At 45.7% G+C, this 16,494-nt stretch overlaps 1 protein-coding gene across 4 annotated transcripts in view; it reads right to left on the minus strand.

Moving 5' to 3' along the window:
- Positions 1-347: 347 nt before the first annotated feature.
- Positions 348-16,494, minus strand: part of TARBP1 (TAR (HIV-1) RNA binding protein 1) — an 87,637-nt gene continuing 71,490 nt past the window's right edge. Inside the window, exons 24-30 of one of the 4 annotated variants that reach the window (XM_032430424.1) lie at positions 12,781-12,977; positions 9,011-9,092; positions 6,959-7,130; positions 3,617-3,808; positions 3,311-3,435; positions 2,760-2,896; positions 348-2,448 (exon numbers count right to left, since the gene is read on the minus strand). In XM_032430424.1, the coding sequence (XP_032286315.1) occupies positions 2,280-2,448; positions 2,760-2,896; positions 3,311-3,435; positions 3,617-3,808; positions 6,959-7,130; positions 9,011-9,092; positions 12,781-12,977 (1,074 nt within the window). In that variant the 3' untranslated portion in view covers positions 348-2,279. Of the gene's footprint in view, positions 2,449-2,759; positions 2,897-3,310; positions 3,436-3,616; positions 3,809-6,958; positions 9,093-12,780; positions 12,978-16,494 lie in introns of those variants that run through there. The other 3 variants (XR_004302524.1, XM_032430425.1, XR_004302523.1) reach the window with 3 other exon arrangements.

Consider the following 16,494-nt stretch of genomic DNA (forward strand, 5'->3'; position numbering starts at 1 on the left):
GTGATAAATGAACTCACTGGAAGGGGTGGATAAGAAAGGAGCTGACCTTGTAACTTCGAAAAATGGTTTCTGACAGGATCCTGTCAGGCTAAAGACAAAAAGAACTTACAAAAATTGCTAAATTTCACGGTTTAGCAGCTCTCAAAGTACACTAATGAGAAGCATGTTTAAGTCAGAAAAAGCAGTTAAAAATGAGTGAGTGTCAGAATTAACCTTGTGGAGCTGACTGGTGCCTGAGGTCACCTTCACATCTAGACACTGTATTTGTGCACACACGGGGTGTAGACACTAGATCCCCTAGCTCCGGCCACCAAGAGGGCCACCCATGCTCCTTGCAGAACTGTCCGATTCTAGAACTGGCATGGGGGAATATGAAAGCACCTGGAGAACTGTGTACTGCCAGAGAGTAAGGAAGTTCTAGAAGAAAAAAGAAATGGGAAAAAAAAAAAATGGAAGAATGGGAGCAGGTCAAAAGGACATGAGCCAACCATCCACACTGATCTGAACAAATGAGTGAATCAGGGACTGGTGTTCCTTACAGAAGAATCCCAAGTCACAGATGGACAAGAAATGAGGGAAACACAGACTATCATCGTGAGAACACTGCAGCCAACACCCACTGACTGACGAGTACTAGACTGAGTGGGCAACACGCTCAACAGAAAGTTTATCAGCAGAGCCTCCAAGTATCTCTCCCACGATACTTATTAATCACCGTCATAGTTTTCACAGCTGCTCCCAGTCTCTGGTCCTCCTCCCTCCAAGAGGTGAAGCTTATTTTCTACCCTTGAGTGTAGGCTAGGCTTAGTGACCCGGCTTCTAACAGAGCACGGAAAGTGAGAAATAGCAACTTCACTGAAAAGAACGTGGCGAACGCTGCCTTCGACAGACAACCAGGGGAGTAGGTCACACTGAAATGTGATGACAAGGGCACATCAGCACTGAGGGGTTGTTCCGAAAACCCGAGACCTTAGTCTGACCACGAGAAAACACCAGACAAACCCAAATCATGAGATGTTTACACAATACCTACCCAGACAAACCCAAATCATGAGATGTTTACACAATACCTACCCAATACCTACTCGAAAGCGTCAAAAGTCAGCAAAGACAAGGAAAGATGCAGACTCTGTCAGAGATCGCAAGAGACTGAGGACACCTAACCACCTAATGCAATGCAGCATCCTGGAAGAGAACAAGAAATCTCAGTAGAGGTCAGATTGGTAGTCGCAGTTTAGTGAATGGCACCGTTACCAATGTTAATTTCCTAGTTTTGCTAAGTGTCCACGATTCTGTAAGATCCTACTACAGGGATCTGGGTGAAGGGCATAGGCAAACTGCACTATCTTTGCAACTCTTCTGTGAAACAAAAATTATTTTAATAAAGCCAAAGAAGAAAAAAATACATACTGGTAACAGATTCTGAAATTTAAATATTATTAAAAGGGACCCAGACATGACTGAAGTTTACTGCTGGATGGGGATAAATGGTCACCATTAAATACTGAAGTAATCTCAATATCAAACAAAAACACCCTCAGAAGAACAGAAATAGTAAATCAGACTTCCTGGGCTCCATTCTCACCCTTGGTGATGATGTGCAAGAATAATTCACCGTCTTTGGGTTGATGTTGACATTTGTCAGAATATAGACTATCTCTAACCATTATCTGAACTCTCCGAGCAAAGGTAGTGTATGAAAATTTTCCAAAAACTTCATATGAATGATAATGGCCTATTCCATGGCTTTAAGAGGAAATTAAAACCTATTATCCGAGCATCCTGAATTCTACAGGGAAGCTGGCTCAACAGCCTGTCAAGCAGGTTTCCTCCCTGGGAATAAGTAGATATAAAGCAGCAAACAGAGGCTAATGACTCCTCTCCATGCAGGACCTTTGCTTCCACCCCACTGTGCCTCCTGGAGACGTAAGGGTGTGGTGTTCACAGGTGACAACTGCTGGAATTCGGCCTTACTCCCATCGAAGTCCACATTTCTGACAATACTGGTTTCCAGGAAAGAAATTCTCTTCTTAAAATACCTTATTTCCACAATTGCTTAAAATATTCAAGAAACAGTGCAATTTAGCTAAAAATATTTATTCAAGGGGACAACATATAGTAATATATTTAAGGCACGTGAAAAAGTTTTGGCATTAAGTTGGCAAGAAAAAGAAATACAAATTATCCCGGTAAATTTCAGAATCGATTTCATTAGTACACATGGTTTTAAAACAAGGTTTCAAGAGCACCGATAATTGATCTCAGATAAGGCACAAAGGTCATGACTCGGTGTCCCCATGCCTGAGCAGCTGCTGTCGGGTATATTCCCAAATGAGCAGAGCCCCACTCACGTGGACGTTAAGCGAGCGGATAATGCCCTGCTGAGGAATTTCCACACAAACATCCAATTGTTGGATCAGATTTGCTGGAATTCCCTCACGTTCATTTCTGATGAAGAAAAATGGAAGAAGAAAGGTTAGTTTTCTTGTAATACGCACACTTTTTTTCCTCAGAAATCCTGAATGTCACTGAAGAGTCAGATTAACAAAATAAAGTGAAGTCTGTGGCACCAGGGAAATAAACAAGTAACACAGGTTCACCTGATCATCCCAAACAGGTGAAATAAAACAAAAACTAGGGGTCTTTCCATAAACGTTACAAGTCAAAACTGCTGATGTGGGTGTAACATCAGGAGTCTCGGTGAACTGTAAAATTTCCGAAACCATTTTCTAGACTGAGACTCAAAGGGATCTTCTTACCCCAACAAGAGCAGAGATCTCTCTGGAAAGCTGTACTGGGTCAGGTCTATACTCTTGGCAGTCTGTTCCACACCAATGACGGTGTAACCTTCTGCTTTTTTCTGTTGCAGAAAATCGATGAGCTGAGGTGGTTTTACCTTAAAGTGAGTTTAAAAAGAGCAGAATAATAAATTATTCATTTACAGCCTTGGAGTAAAATCAGAGTTTCAGAAAAACTTTCATGAGACTAAGTCTTTTTATAAGGAAAAGGAAATACACTCTATTAAAAAAACAAAAAACAAAAAAACTCCCCCAACATCAAATATATTTATAAAAAGTATTCCTGAGTTGCAACAGGACATACTTTATAGAATAGAACTCTAAAAATACAATAATGTGAGATCATAAAAGCAACGGGGGAACAGAAGGGGGTGTTTTTTCCTTTGAGTATTATTTTAAGCTATTAAAGGCTGGACAACTATGAAGTACTGCAAGAGGACTGATACTAGAAGACAGAGGACTGCAGAAGATTTTGGCAAACCAGCGTTTTACTAATATTACTTTCCACCCACCTCCAATAACGGCAACCACTGCTCTGCTGAGACGCTGAGGCCCTGGAACTGCTTGTCTCTGATGCACTGCAGGCTGCCCACCACGAGCGCCGAGGCCCCGAACGCCTCGCAGGTCCGGCACAGCCCTGCACACGACGGGCCGCGTTACCACTGGCAGTCCTCCGCCCAGCTCGCTATGGCCACACAGCCCCCCGCAGCTCCCCAGGAGGGTTAAGTGAGGAAAATGGGCACAATGGCACTGGACCGATGACAGATTTTCAGGATCAAAAGATTTTAAGCAAGCCCCCTGGAAAACTGTAATTTTACCTCCTAAGTTAGTTGGTTTATCAATGAGCGAGGCCACTACAATCAGTCTGCTAATCGACTTTCCAAGTTTGGCGACACGATCCTGAAATACTAGCTCCAGATCTAAATCTGGAGTGTTATTTTTCCAGGGGATAATCTTCTTCTGAACATCCATCCACTCTGACTGGCTAGCTGCTTCGCCCGAGTGAGAACCTGGGAAGGAAAAGGAAATAATCCCATACATAAAAATCTATTTACACACACACACACACACACACACACACACACACACGAGTTTTAAATGAGAGTTTAGAATGAGATTCATTAACTAAAGAACTTTACTTGGATTCAGACACAACTGCCATTTTCAACAGTCATTTTAAATTTTCAAATTGAACTCCAACAACCAATATACTGCAACATTTCATGAAATAGAAGATAGGGGTGCCTGGGTGGCTCAGTCGGTTAAGCATCTGCCTTCGGCTCAGGTCATGATCCTAGGGTCCTGGGATCGAGCCCCGCATCGGGCTCCCTGCTCAGCGGGGGGGCCTGCTTCTCCCTCTCCCTCTGCCTGCCGCTCTGCCTACTTGTGCCCTCTCTCTCTAATAAAAAAAAAAAAAAGAAAAGAAATAGAAGATGCACTTGTCTACATTTTAGCATATCCCAAACTGGGAAGCATCTTAGAATTCCATAGGGTATCCTAGTTTGGTATGATTTTAGCATTTTTTCTTAGAGGTCCATAAAATAATGGTGTATCTGACAAACAAGAGGGTATTCCTGAAAACAAATATACACAGTCTTTATCCTAAATTATTTTACAAGTACTTGGGGAAACTTTCCTAAAATGAAGGATATTATCTGAAGCAATTCTCTCTTAATGAACGTTAGTAACCTGTCTAATGCAGTGTTCTGAGCTGTAGCACAGGACAGAGACTGTCCTTCCAGGCTCTTCCTCAACTGCTCTACTCCAAACTGCTGACCGAGCCACCAAGGAGCACTTAGCTTACCAGGACGGAAGAGAGATGCAGATACCAGAACACGGTACTATAGTGAGAGTGTGTAATGTCTCGGGGAGGGAGGGACGGGCAGAGACAAAGACCCAGGAAGGCTCAGGGAGGAGTCTGCAAACAGCGAGTGGGGAAGGGCAGTGCAGACCGTAGACCAGGTGTGCACGTGCACAGGGTGTGGGAGGACAGTGGCCCGGGCAGCGGCAGAACTCCGTTGTAGCTTACTACACCGTGTGCCATGGATGGAATATGATGGCTTAGACCATAAAAAGATCATGAAAGACTTGTATAGAATGATAAAGAACTTACTCTACAGATAGGAGCCATTAAAGGGTTTTAAGAAGGGGTAAGAGTACTGGTTTTGTGTTTTAGGAAAAATCCCTCTTAAAAGTGAGGTGAGGATAAGTTGGGGCCTCTGCACCAGTCCCGGCAAAGACAAGGACAGTCTAAATTAAGACAAGAGCAGAAGCAGCCAGATCTGGAGGCAGAATCACGCCAATTTGGTAACAGATGAATGCGGCACAGGAGAAAAGAATGACCGAGGGGCACCACTGACAGAAGGGGTTTATAGAGGAGGCAAGTGAGGGCAGCAAGGGAAATGCAATTTGAATATGTTGAGTTTAAAGAGTTTATGGTGTATCTAGGTGCAAATGTCCAGCAGGCTCAGGAAAGAGGCCAGGCAGAGACAAAGAGGAGAAGTTACGTTACACAAGTGGTGGTCTCAAGTTGGGGAAATTAAAAGTGTTCAGGGACAGCATGCAGAATGAGGAAACCAGGCCAATGAAAACATTCCGGGGATACTACCAGTGACGTCTTGGCATAAAGACTGCATTGCAATACCCCTCTCATTTCCACACACCAGACAAAACAGAGACCTCAGCCTTTTCCCCACCCTAGTGACACCTGGTTTCTCTGCTTCGCCCTGTGGCCCTCAACACAATACGTGGGGAGGACCCACATATGCTTTCCTCTCTCCTCCATCTCTGCTCAGCCTGCCCCAGCAGAGCTGTCCCCACCACACTGATGAAGTAGCTTTTGTCACCATCTTCTGCCCTCAGATCTCCGTTTGAGGTCCTCTGTTTTGGGAAAGCTCTTCCTCAGGATCTTTGCTCAACTGCTCGCACTTCACGTGGGTCTCTACTCAATGTCAGCTCCCGAGAAAGGTCTCTTTGATCCTCTGTCACTATCTCTACCCTGCTTTGTTTTCATGGTGCCTTTTCTGTAGGAATGAATGCAAGCTGCCTGAGGGCAGGGACTTGGCCTTATGTCTAGACACAGGAGGCAATCGATAAATCTTGGTTGAAGGCATAAATAAATTTAAGGTGATTATGTCTTAAAATGTATTAGTGAACCATCTAGATGTTTGATAAAAAATGCACCTTCCCAGAACTCTCCTCCAGACACACTGAATTAAAATCAAAGGGGGGGACCCAAGTATTTGTACTTTACACAAGTTGCCCAAGGGATTCTTGAAAACATTAAAATTGTAGAGAACTACAAATATACAGGACAAAGAGGGGAACTCCTAAAGAGGAGTGAGAAGAGTCAGGTGGAAGAGGAAAATGCGGATAGCAAGAAGCTAGCAAATTAATGCCTCATAAAGAGTAGGTATAAGAGAAGAGCGCCCACTTAGGCTTTATGAAGGAGACAAAGACCATTTATGATTTTCTGAAAGAATCTTCAGTGGTTCTGGGACAGGGAGAGCGTGAACGAGGACCAAAGGAGCGGCAGCAGTGAGGAGAATTGGGAGACCACTGCTACACGACCATTAACACTAGCTGTGGTTTCAAGGATGGGTGGGAGACTTGGTCCTTGGTTTTTCCAGGGGTCACTGGACTGTGCAGGAAAACAGGGAGGAGGTGAGCAATCGAAGGAACTGTGGGTCCTTCAGAAAGCCGAAGGGAAGCAGTGTCACAGAAGGTGGAGAAACAGGAGAAAGAAGGCCGGACAGATGAGTGAGGTCCAGCCAGACCCACAAAGAACGAGAATCAGGAGCTCTGCTTTATTCCTAAATGGGCCAAGAAATGAGATTTCATAATCTGACCCTTTTTAAAATCTGTACTTTTACAGAAATACATAATGGAAGAGCAGTAAATATTAACAATAATATTTCAAAGAAAAGGGTAATTACTAGCTTTATATAATAAAACAGATCAGGCTCTCCTTGGCTTTTTATAGCAAAGCCAAGCAATTAAAAATACCAAAGTTACAGCACTTTTCACGGTCTTTAAGTGGAGAAGGAGCAGACTTCACCACATCAGTGAAAAGTGGTGTGATCAACTCTCTGTTCTCAGTAACTGAAGCGAGTAAGGCTAACCAAGTCAACAAGCGGGAGAAAAAGAAAACATTTCTTTACCTACGTCCTGCTGAGCCCAGTCACCCGGTTTTAGTTCATAGAGGTGAGTTGGCGAAAGGTACCACTGAAATCCTGCATCTAAAGGAATGTCAGTGAATCTGGTAAATTTACCAATGGCAATCCATTCGTCTTCAACCAGGCCTGAAAGGCGTGGAAGGATGTAAAATATGGTCTGAAAATAGAATGGTAAAATCTAAATTTTTTCCCCTTGAAAAGAACAAAGAAATACATGGAAACATGTTTACAGTACAACTTATTTACTATTATTGATGTATTCTCCCAAACTGTCACAATGACCATATTATCTATGTTCATTTACATCTGGTAGCAGCTGTCTATACGTATTTCCCATCTTCTCTAAGCCATCAGGGGATTAACTTAGGAAATGCTTGAGGGCAGGCAGACCTTCCACTTGGGTTTTTCTCACCATATGTAATAAACCACTGTGCTCTCTATAAAAGCAAAAAGTGTTTTAGGATTAATCAATATCAATGTTGGGCAACATTTAGCTCAGGGCTATTTGTTGATAACCGAACAGCTCCATAAGCGATCGAGTTCAAGCTCTTTTGATGCCAAACCTTTCCTCTTGCTACCATTAGACAAATTTGGAATCTGAACTTTGTCTTGACTGTATATTAGCTGTGATGTCAGACAGACCACTTAGCCTCTCTTGGCCTCAACCTCCCCATTTGTAAAACGAGGATAAAATCAGGTTAAAATAGCCCATCGAGGTTGAGTAAACAGAGTATGACAGCCCGGGGCACGGTAATTGCTCAGTCATCACGTAAGCAATCCTCCTGGCCTTTTCTTACCTACTAAACGGAACAGAACCAGAAAGTAAGTCATCAAAGGTGAAAAGGTGCATACAAAACAGAAGCACAAGTAAGAGGCAATCTAAAAATGAAACCGTAAATGTGTGACGATGCACACATCTTCACAATGGTTTCTGGAATGACGAATGGCTTTCTGCACACTGGCCCACATGACAACTGCCACGCAATGCTGACTGAGTAGGAACCGAGCTCAGTCCGAGTGCAGGACGAGGCAGAGTTCTCACGAGCCATCATGTTACTTCCACGGGCAGCGACGGCTCGGATCGTTAACAGAGGAGAAAATACACAGAAGGGGGGACAGTGAGGCGTCGGGGACAGAGATGAAGAGGGAAGGAGGGACTTACTCCTGCTGGAGAACGTAACAGAAAGGGCTGACTTAGCACTAGAGGCCCTACTACGAGTCCTTCAGAAAGGCGCCAAACAAAGCATTCTGGGCGCTGAAGAACACAGAACAGAGCATGTTAAAATAACCGAAAAATCCTGCATTTTGCAATGAAGTCCACAGCTGCCCAACAAAGGGCATAATATTCTGTAGTGAATATCTCACAATATACAGATTGATTTTCTTTTTACCGCATATGCACAGCAGCTACAGTTCCTGTGGAAAAGTCCTAGGTCACATGTTTTAAATTCAAATGTAGAACATTCTATTTATAGTTGAAAGAGAAAGTGATACAATTCATAAAATCTTAATAATTTGTATATTAATTCACATGCTAATTGTAATAAACATGTTTATGGTTCTTAAAATTACACGAACACACTGGGCTACGAGGAGGTGGTGTATCACGCGCTACACAATTCTCGTCACCCAGAACCGAAACAGGGCAAGTTTAACAAAAGAACAGATCTTTCTGCTCTTTCATTAACAATGGGCTTCATTACAACAAAATCTCACCTGCACAAATGTTCTCACTCATTTCCTTTTAATGTCTGAACAGATTTCTGTTTAGAGTTAAATATTCCCCCTTCCAGAGTTTACAAGCTTCCTGCCTGAGGAACAGAAAGTGACAATGACTAGCCAATTTTCACCGCTTACGAGTGAAATGCAAGTCATCTGCATGAAGTAACAAAATTAAACTTAGAACTTTACAACGTGAAGGTGATGTTGTAAGGGGGAAAAATTCACCTAATTATAACCCTCCAAGAACTGTGGCAGAAAGGAGGTGCAGGGATTAAAAACACAGTAAAGAATTTACGAATGACACTCTCTGCTCACCTCCAGACAATAATCCTGCACTGGGTGAAATGCTGCAAAAAAGAAATGCTCCTGGATGCGTTGCCAATTCTTCTTGGCGTTCCTAAGGATGAAAAACACGGTATGAGGTACAGACAAGTGAGACAACTCTGGTGGTGGTGGGGGGGGGGGGGATCAATTGGATAATCAGAAAGAGGTCTTGCAGAGTTTAGAATGAAAGGGAAATTTTGTGAATTTTATCTGAAGATTTATACACCCCTCCCTCCTACATCAACATGCTTTAAAAACACTGAGTTTGACATTTTGAAATGAAAGTCAAAGACAAAGAAATAACTGTTTCAGAGCCTTACAACAAACAGCGACTCAACAAGAAGTGAACCCTCCGGCAGATGGTGCAGAGGCCCGCGCTCTGTCAGAGGTGATGGGGAGCGGACGTGGCCGTCCACTGGTACCGACAGGGAAACCACAGGCACAGCCTGCCAGACGAACGGCTTACGTGCTTGGGGAAAAAGAATTCTAAAAGGGAACTACGAAAAAAAAAATGAAAAAAAATAAATAAACAAATAAAAGGGAACTACATAAGAAATCTGGGTTGGAGTCTTCAAGTCTCCGTCCTGCAGTAAACACCTTTTCTACTCTGAAGATCCATAACACACTGCCCAACTGGACCAGCATTCCTGAACCAAACAAATGTAATACGAGCAGGCTGTAAAGTCTTAACACATCTGCCAAGTTGTAAAACACAAAGGGGGTAGGGATAAAAATTACAGAACACGACAGGCAGGTTTCAGTTTAAATTCATGATCAACAGCCCAAAAGTAAAGTAGCAATTTCGAGGCATTTTCCTGCAAGAAGGTTCTCGTGTGATGGCTCGCCGACCCCCCAGCGCCCCCAGCCCCTCTGCGCGCCTGACGGCCGAGCCTCCGCAGCACTGGGGGGAGAGAAGAGAGCATTCACCTCCTGCGCCTCCTACCACCTGCCCTCTCGTCCCTTCCCGCAGGGCTCCAGATCCCACTCGCTCAACTGTCCCCTCATTGCTACTAAGCCTGTTCAAAGGGCTGTCTGTCTGATTGGACAAAGGAAGCAGCATACCACAGAGCCTTCGGTCGGCACGGGAGAAAGAGCTGGGGGCAATGGGCGGCATGGGAAGAAAAGCCACTCACGAGAGAAACCCCTCTGGGGGAGGAAGGGCAGGGACGGGGGAAGGAGATGGTCTGGCCTTGACCTGACACCCTTCCGCGCTGTTCAACTTCCTAACCGTGAACCCTTATTTAAAACAACTAATGTGACCGAAAATAAAAGAAAAGCCCTCCTTAATGCACATTGCTGCTACATTTCACAGAGGAGGTTTTGGAGGGAATTAACTTGGCTGTGTTTTACCTTCTTCCTTGTCCTTTTTAAATTTAAGATATGAAGTATTTCAAATACTCAAGTAAAGAAACGAATGGACAGCAATGAGCCTATGCCCGGATTGAACAGATAACATATTGTCCCAACCACTCCTAACCCACGTTAATTTGGTGTCCGCCCCACCAACGAGGCTGCTGACACAGCTTAAATCCAGTGGGCGCGCTTTTAGGCTCTCGTTTCACTTACTTCAAACCCGTCCGTTTCTCCGCACCCCACTCATCTAACACACCATTTCCTCCCATTTTCTATGGCCTGCCTCTGATCTGCTCTTCCTACTTTGAAAAATGGCAAAAGCAAACCAGTAGAGGTCATGCTCAAGTTTAACCAATCTGCTCACCAGGAACCCGACTGGCCTGGCCTCCACCCTGTCCTGCCCGCACTCACCGCTCTCGAGCCAGACCAGCCCTGTTCAGCCGCACAGCCCGCCTCGGTGCTGCCCGGAAATCACTGTCCCCCATTCCTCGTCTGCCTACTTCCTACCCATCCTTTACAGGGCAACTCACATGTTATGTTACTTAGAAAAGAGTGTGCACTTTCTCATCACAATCTTTACTTTTCCACTGGAGGACCTATCACGATTTAAGTTATTTTCTTTGTGTGACTGTTCACTTGCTGTCCCATCCACCTGGCTGGGAGCCACACGAGGCTGGAGCCATCTACCTGGCCTGCTGCCGATGCCCTAGAACTCAGCCTGCACAAAACGACTCTGCTGTGTATTCGAAAAGCAGGGATGGTCTAATGCCCACGGTCCTTTATTTTTACTGGTTATGTCTCCTACCCGGTACCAGGATTTTAAAAGGAGTAAGGTATTTTGTAAAAGGGTGTTTTACTGCTTAATAAAAAAGGAGCTGAACCAACTGTTTTTAGAAATCAAAACACACCTACCCAGGAACTTTGAATAGGATCAACCACCAACCAAAACACTGCAACACCAAACAATAAATCATGATTTCTTCACAGAGCAAACTATAAACTGACAAATGCCTATTCGTATGTAAAATTTATTTAGTTCCCTCACACTTCCTTCCACTGAGGGACTGCAGTGTGTACACACCCACCCACCAAGCAGAAACGGGACATTCAGGATTGCCTGAAAAGATCAGGAATTCTAGCTGCTGGAACATACCCAGAAAGGTGGGGGTTGTAGGCACTGCTAAGGTGAACAACTCATTTTAATGACTAGTCTTAGTTGGGACCAGAACTTGAGGCGGCCGTCTATACACCCAACCGTGTACAACGTATCAGAGGCGTCTAGCTCCTTCCTTTGCACTTTGTCCCTCACCTGTAACCTGTCCTATGTCCCCACCTCTCTTCTCCGGTTTCCTCTGGTAGCCCATGTAATTATATTTTAGTATTTATATTACATTTGCTGAATTGAGGATCTTCCTCCTGAACTGCCAAAACCTCCTTTGCCCAATCACCTAAATGCTCTTTTCAACCAGTGGGTCGAGAGTAAAAGCACGCAGAAGAGCTAGAAGGCAGCTTATGGCCACGGAAGTCTTCTGTCCTGGCCCCACAGGGAGCTTCGCGATGACTCACAGTCTCAGTTACACCACCTGTTACCTTGATGGTCAAGCAAAGACCCCCTGTATGTTACTGGTTTTCCAAACACTATTTCAAATTCTTAACATGCTGCTTCCAACCTTTATCTGTTTATAAAAATTTGTGAGTGCTTTTGAGCGTCTGAAAGAAACCTTTTATACTGATTGATAGTGCCTGGGTCTCTGAAAATTATAAAAATCTGGGCATTCCAGGATAGTGATCATCAATGATAATAACAGAAGAGTAAAACAACAACAACACTCCCTGACAGCCGGGGAAATCAGTTCAGATTACCAGGAGACACTAGGAGACCCCTGCCTGCCCTTGTGTGGTGGGAGCAGGGCCTGTAGAGAATGCGGAGCCGTGCAGCCCTCCCCTGCTCCGTCCACAGCACAGCATCGTATCTGCTTGATATCGAGCATCTGTGCAGGATTTTGTCTGGGAAATAAAGACAGTCTCTAAGAAAAGGAAAAGAAAAAAGCTTCCATCTTCACTTAGTACAACTGAGGGGTTGAGAGCATGTTTAAAGCCAGATCATTCTGCTTCCCAGCACTTCTTTGACAACAGAGCACGGTAACAGTCAGCAGCAATACTAAAGACAGATATCTAAAGGTGTGTAAAAGATTATTTATAAAACAAAGGACCAAGGATAAGAAAGCAAAGAAAAGTTGAGACGGAGCTGACCACAATTAGAACCGTAACGAAATCACGCTCCGCCTCATCCGAGCTCTGCTCTCTGAGCACGACGGAATAATGAGAAGCTCACAAGGCCGAGGGACCTCTTCGTCCCCTCTGTGTGCTCTGCTGGAAGGAAAGTGAAGGGTACGAGCTTTGCTTACCCTGTTCCAGGCATGTTTTCCACCTGGTTGAGACTGGATTCAATAACAGAAGTCAAAGCATCAAATTCTTCAATGTGCAGGGTCTTACACATGCTCCAGATCTTCTTAAGAGCGACTAAGGCATACAGTCGGATACTGAAGTTGTGATTGAAGCACCACTGCAGCACGATAATAAGGGCTTGCTTCAGAATTGGTTTCTGGAAAGAAAGGGGGAAAGTTCTTCACATGTACACGTGGAGCGTTCCACCCCTGGTTGTGTGATCACCAAGTGGACAGAAGGTAAAAATGCTGCGCAGTCCAGCTCTCACTGGTTCTGCGGGGCAGGGCTCCTCCTTCCTTCTCAGACACATTAGCTGCGCTGGCATTAGCGATTTCCTCAAGGAAGAAAGATGCCCCCAGCTCTTTTGTTTCCATTTATGAGGCGGCCGCAGTCCATGTCCCCCACACCGCAGCGCCCGGGCTAGCGTGGATGGAGCGCCTTCACGTTAGCCGCCACGCACCCACAATGTGCTAACAGCAGCCCCCTGGGCTGGAAACGTCAGAAAGGTTCTCTAAACCCCCCTCTGCTGCACTTCCAAGTGCTTCTAAAGCCAGGGGCCTCCTATGGTGCTGTTTTCCTCCCTGTCTTTGTGAACAACGGTTTCCCTCATGATGCTCTTGGACCCGCAGAGTGCTGAGGGGTGGCAGGAAAATTAAAAAGTGGGGAGAAAAATAATAAACGTTTAAACTTCCTTGAAGTCTTTTCCTGTGAATTCAGACTGTTCCATCTTCACAGCCTGATTTCAGGCAGCGACAGTCCCTGACTTCCCAAACCACGGAGTTCCACAGACCGCAAAAGGCAAAGGAAGTGACCCAGATTAATGCGGAAACTAGATGGATGGAAACTTTTAATAGGATATCAGGAGCTACCTCGATGCTCGTACCAAATGGCTCATCTGTAAATGTTCGCGGGGCTGCACCTAGCTGAGTCCTATGGTTTCTACTAAGAACAACCATGCTCATGAAAGACTTTACCAACTCACTGCATGGTTAACAGCGCATTTCAATCTCCCAAAGCTTCTTTGAGAAGCACAAAATACAGATGTATATGATCCTCTTTATTCCAGTGCTTTGTTCAAAATACGGGCAACATTTATCAAAGGTCGCTGTACTGTCAGCATCACAAGGACACCAGGGGGAGGACACGTGAATAATATACACACATAACTGTAATATACATCTGACCATCCCCGCACGAGGAGCAACTTCAACAAACACCCTGCGTATGCGGAGCAAGGTCAAGGGCAGGAACTAGTCAGACGGGGCCCAGCAAAAAGGCTACGTGGAGGAAGAACAATTTTTAAGAAGAGGGGCAAGGAAGGCTTGCCATACCAGATGCAGATCTGAGAAAACCAGGAAATGCAGCACAGAGAATATAGATGTATTTGGCTAGAAGGAAGATAGAAATGTCAGGGGTGGCGAAGGAAAGTGGCAACTTCTGAATGATACACAGTTAAGTATTTACTTGTATTTAGAAGTTGAGGGCGCCTGGTGGCTCAGTTGGTTAAGTGACTGCCTTCAGCTTGGGTCATGATCCCGGAGTCCTGGGATCGAGTCCCACATCGGGCTCCCGGCTCAGCGGGGAGCCTGCTTCTCCCTCTGACCCTCTCCCCTCTCATGCTGTTTCTCTCGCTCTCTTTCTCTCTCTCTCAAATAAATAAATAAAATCTTTGAAAAAAAAAAAAAGAGGCTGAAACCAAGACAAGGCATCCAGGACATCTGAAACACCATGAGAAGAGAATTTAAAAATTAAAAAAACAGGGGGTAAAGGGAATGTTAATTATTAATTACTATTTTATAGCCCTTTACAATGTTAAGAGGCACACATGTGAGAGTACCTAAACATAAATACTACCTACAGGGTTAGTTATGGACCACAAGTGTCGTGTATGTTGTTTATAATACGTGCAGCTTCATAAGTGGGTTTTACTGTCCACGAGCTATGGGTCAGAGGACCGATGTGAAAATGAGGCAAACCAGACAATGTCAGTAAAGGGACGGCCGTCCCAAACATGACGTGTCTAAAACCGAACTCCTGATTTCTCCCACAACCCACGGTGGGGTGGGGGTGGGGGGTTGTCCCATTCCCAACCCTCCTCCTGCACTTATTCCATGCCAGTCACCGACTTCCAGGCAGGATGAGACCACTCACCTGCTATCCCTTAGCCTCAAAAGTCCCCTGGACCCGCGTGTGGCTCGCTCACTCACTACTTTCAGGTACGTGTTCAGGATCACCTCCTTGGGAAGGTTTCCCCTGAACCCACCTCCTGAAATAGCCGTCCTGCCCCAGATACCCCATCCCTACCCCTTGTTCTGAATTTTCTTCAAACCCTGTATCACCACCTGGGATGCCTGGGTGGCTCAGTTGGTTAAGCGACTGCCTTCGGCTCAGGTCATGGTCCCAGGGTCCTGGGATCGAGTCCCGCATCGGGCTCCCTGCTCAGTGGGAAGCCTGCTTCTCCCTCTGCCACTCCCCCTGCTTGTGCTCTTTAATAAATAAAGTCTTAAAAACCTGTATCACCACCTGACAGTATAACGTCTATTTATCACCTCTTCCTGCACCAGAATGATAGTAGAGACAGTTTTGTTCACTGCAGAATTCCTAGGACCGGGACAAGCCACCAGGACACATGAAAGGCACAGGACAAATACTGCAGGGAGGAGGAGGGATGACTGCTCAAAGCACCCCTCCAACGGGGCCTGTGGCCAGTTACCTACACTACACCCCCATCCCCGAGGTCAGAGTCTTCTCCCCAAGGAACAGGCGCTTCCTCTCCTCTGAGCGGCTCACACTGCTCTCCCCGCCCTTCTAAACCTTTGCACGGGGGCTTCAGAGCCCTCCTCCCAGGATGGTCTCCAACCCCTCACTAACCTTTCTCTCCCACCCCTCCTAAGTCACAAGAGGGTCTGCACCCATGCCAATCCTCAGCGTGACATCCGGGTCATCGCTTCCCGGCCATCAGAGACACAGCCATGGGGAACAGGTTTGCCAGAGTCCACCCATTGTCACAGAACCTGTAACTATTCTTCTTTCTAAAACCTTAAAAGCAGGTATGCCAACTTTTTTTTTTTTTTTAAGTTATTTATTTGTTTTAAAGAGGAGTGGGGAGGGGCAGAGAAAGAGAATCTCAAGCAGCCTCCCCGCTGGGCATGGAGCCTGACACAGGGCTTGATCTCACAACCCTGAGATTGTGACCTGAGCCAAAATCAAGAGTCGGACGCTCAAACGACTGAGTCACCCAGGCACCCCCAGGTATTCCAACTTCTGACCCCCAAGCCCCTAGCCTCAGTCCATCTCCTACCCCACCCGTTTCCCTCCTGTACTCCTCATGGAGCTCGTCCCAGTCACACGCTCCTTGCTGCTGGATACTGTGGAGAAAGCCCCTGCCTTTCCTGACCTTTGCAGGCACCACGCCGTCTTGGTCTTTCTCTCCTTGAAAACAGTTCTTCCTATGACCTTTAGCACACCCCATTCTTAAGGCTGCCCGCCTCGCTCTCCCACATTCCTTCTCAATCTCCTCTCCTGTCCCTTAAATGCCGGCGCTGCTCTGGGCTCTGTCCCCGGCTTCCCTGTTTTGTCAGGCGGCACGTGCCCCCTGCGCTCGCTCCCACGGCTTCAGTCCAGTCAGGGCTCCCAAGCTTGCGAGCCACAGCACAGCTACGTTGCTTCTCTCA

This window comes from Phoca vitulina, unplaced genomic scaffold (genome assembly GCF_004348235.1).
Source record: "Phoca vitulina isolate PV1807 unplaced genomic scaffold, GSC_HSeal_1.0 scaffold43, whole genome shotgun sequence".
Lineage (NCBI taxonomy): Eukaryota > Metazoa > Chordata > Mammalia > Carnivora > Phocidae > Phoca > Phoca vitulina.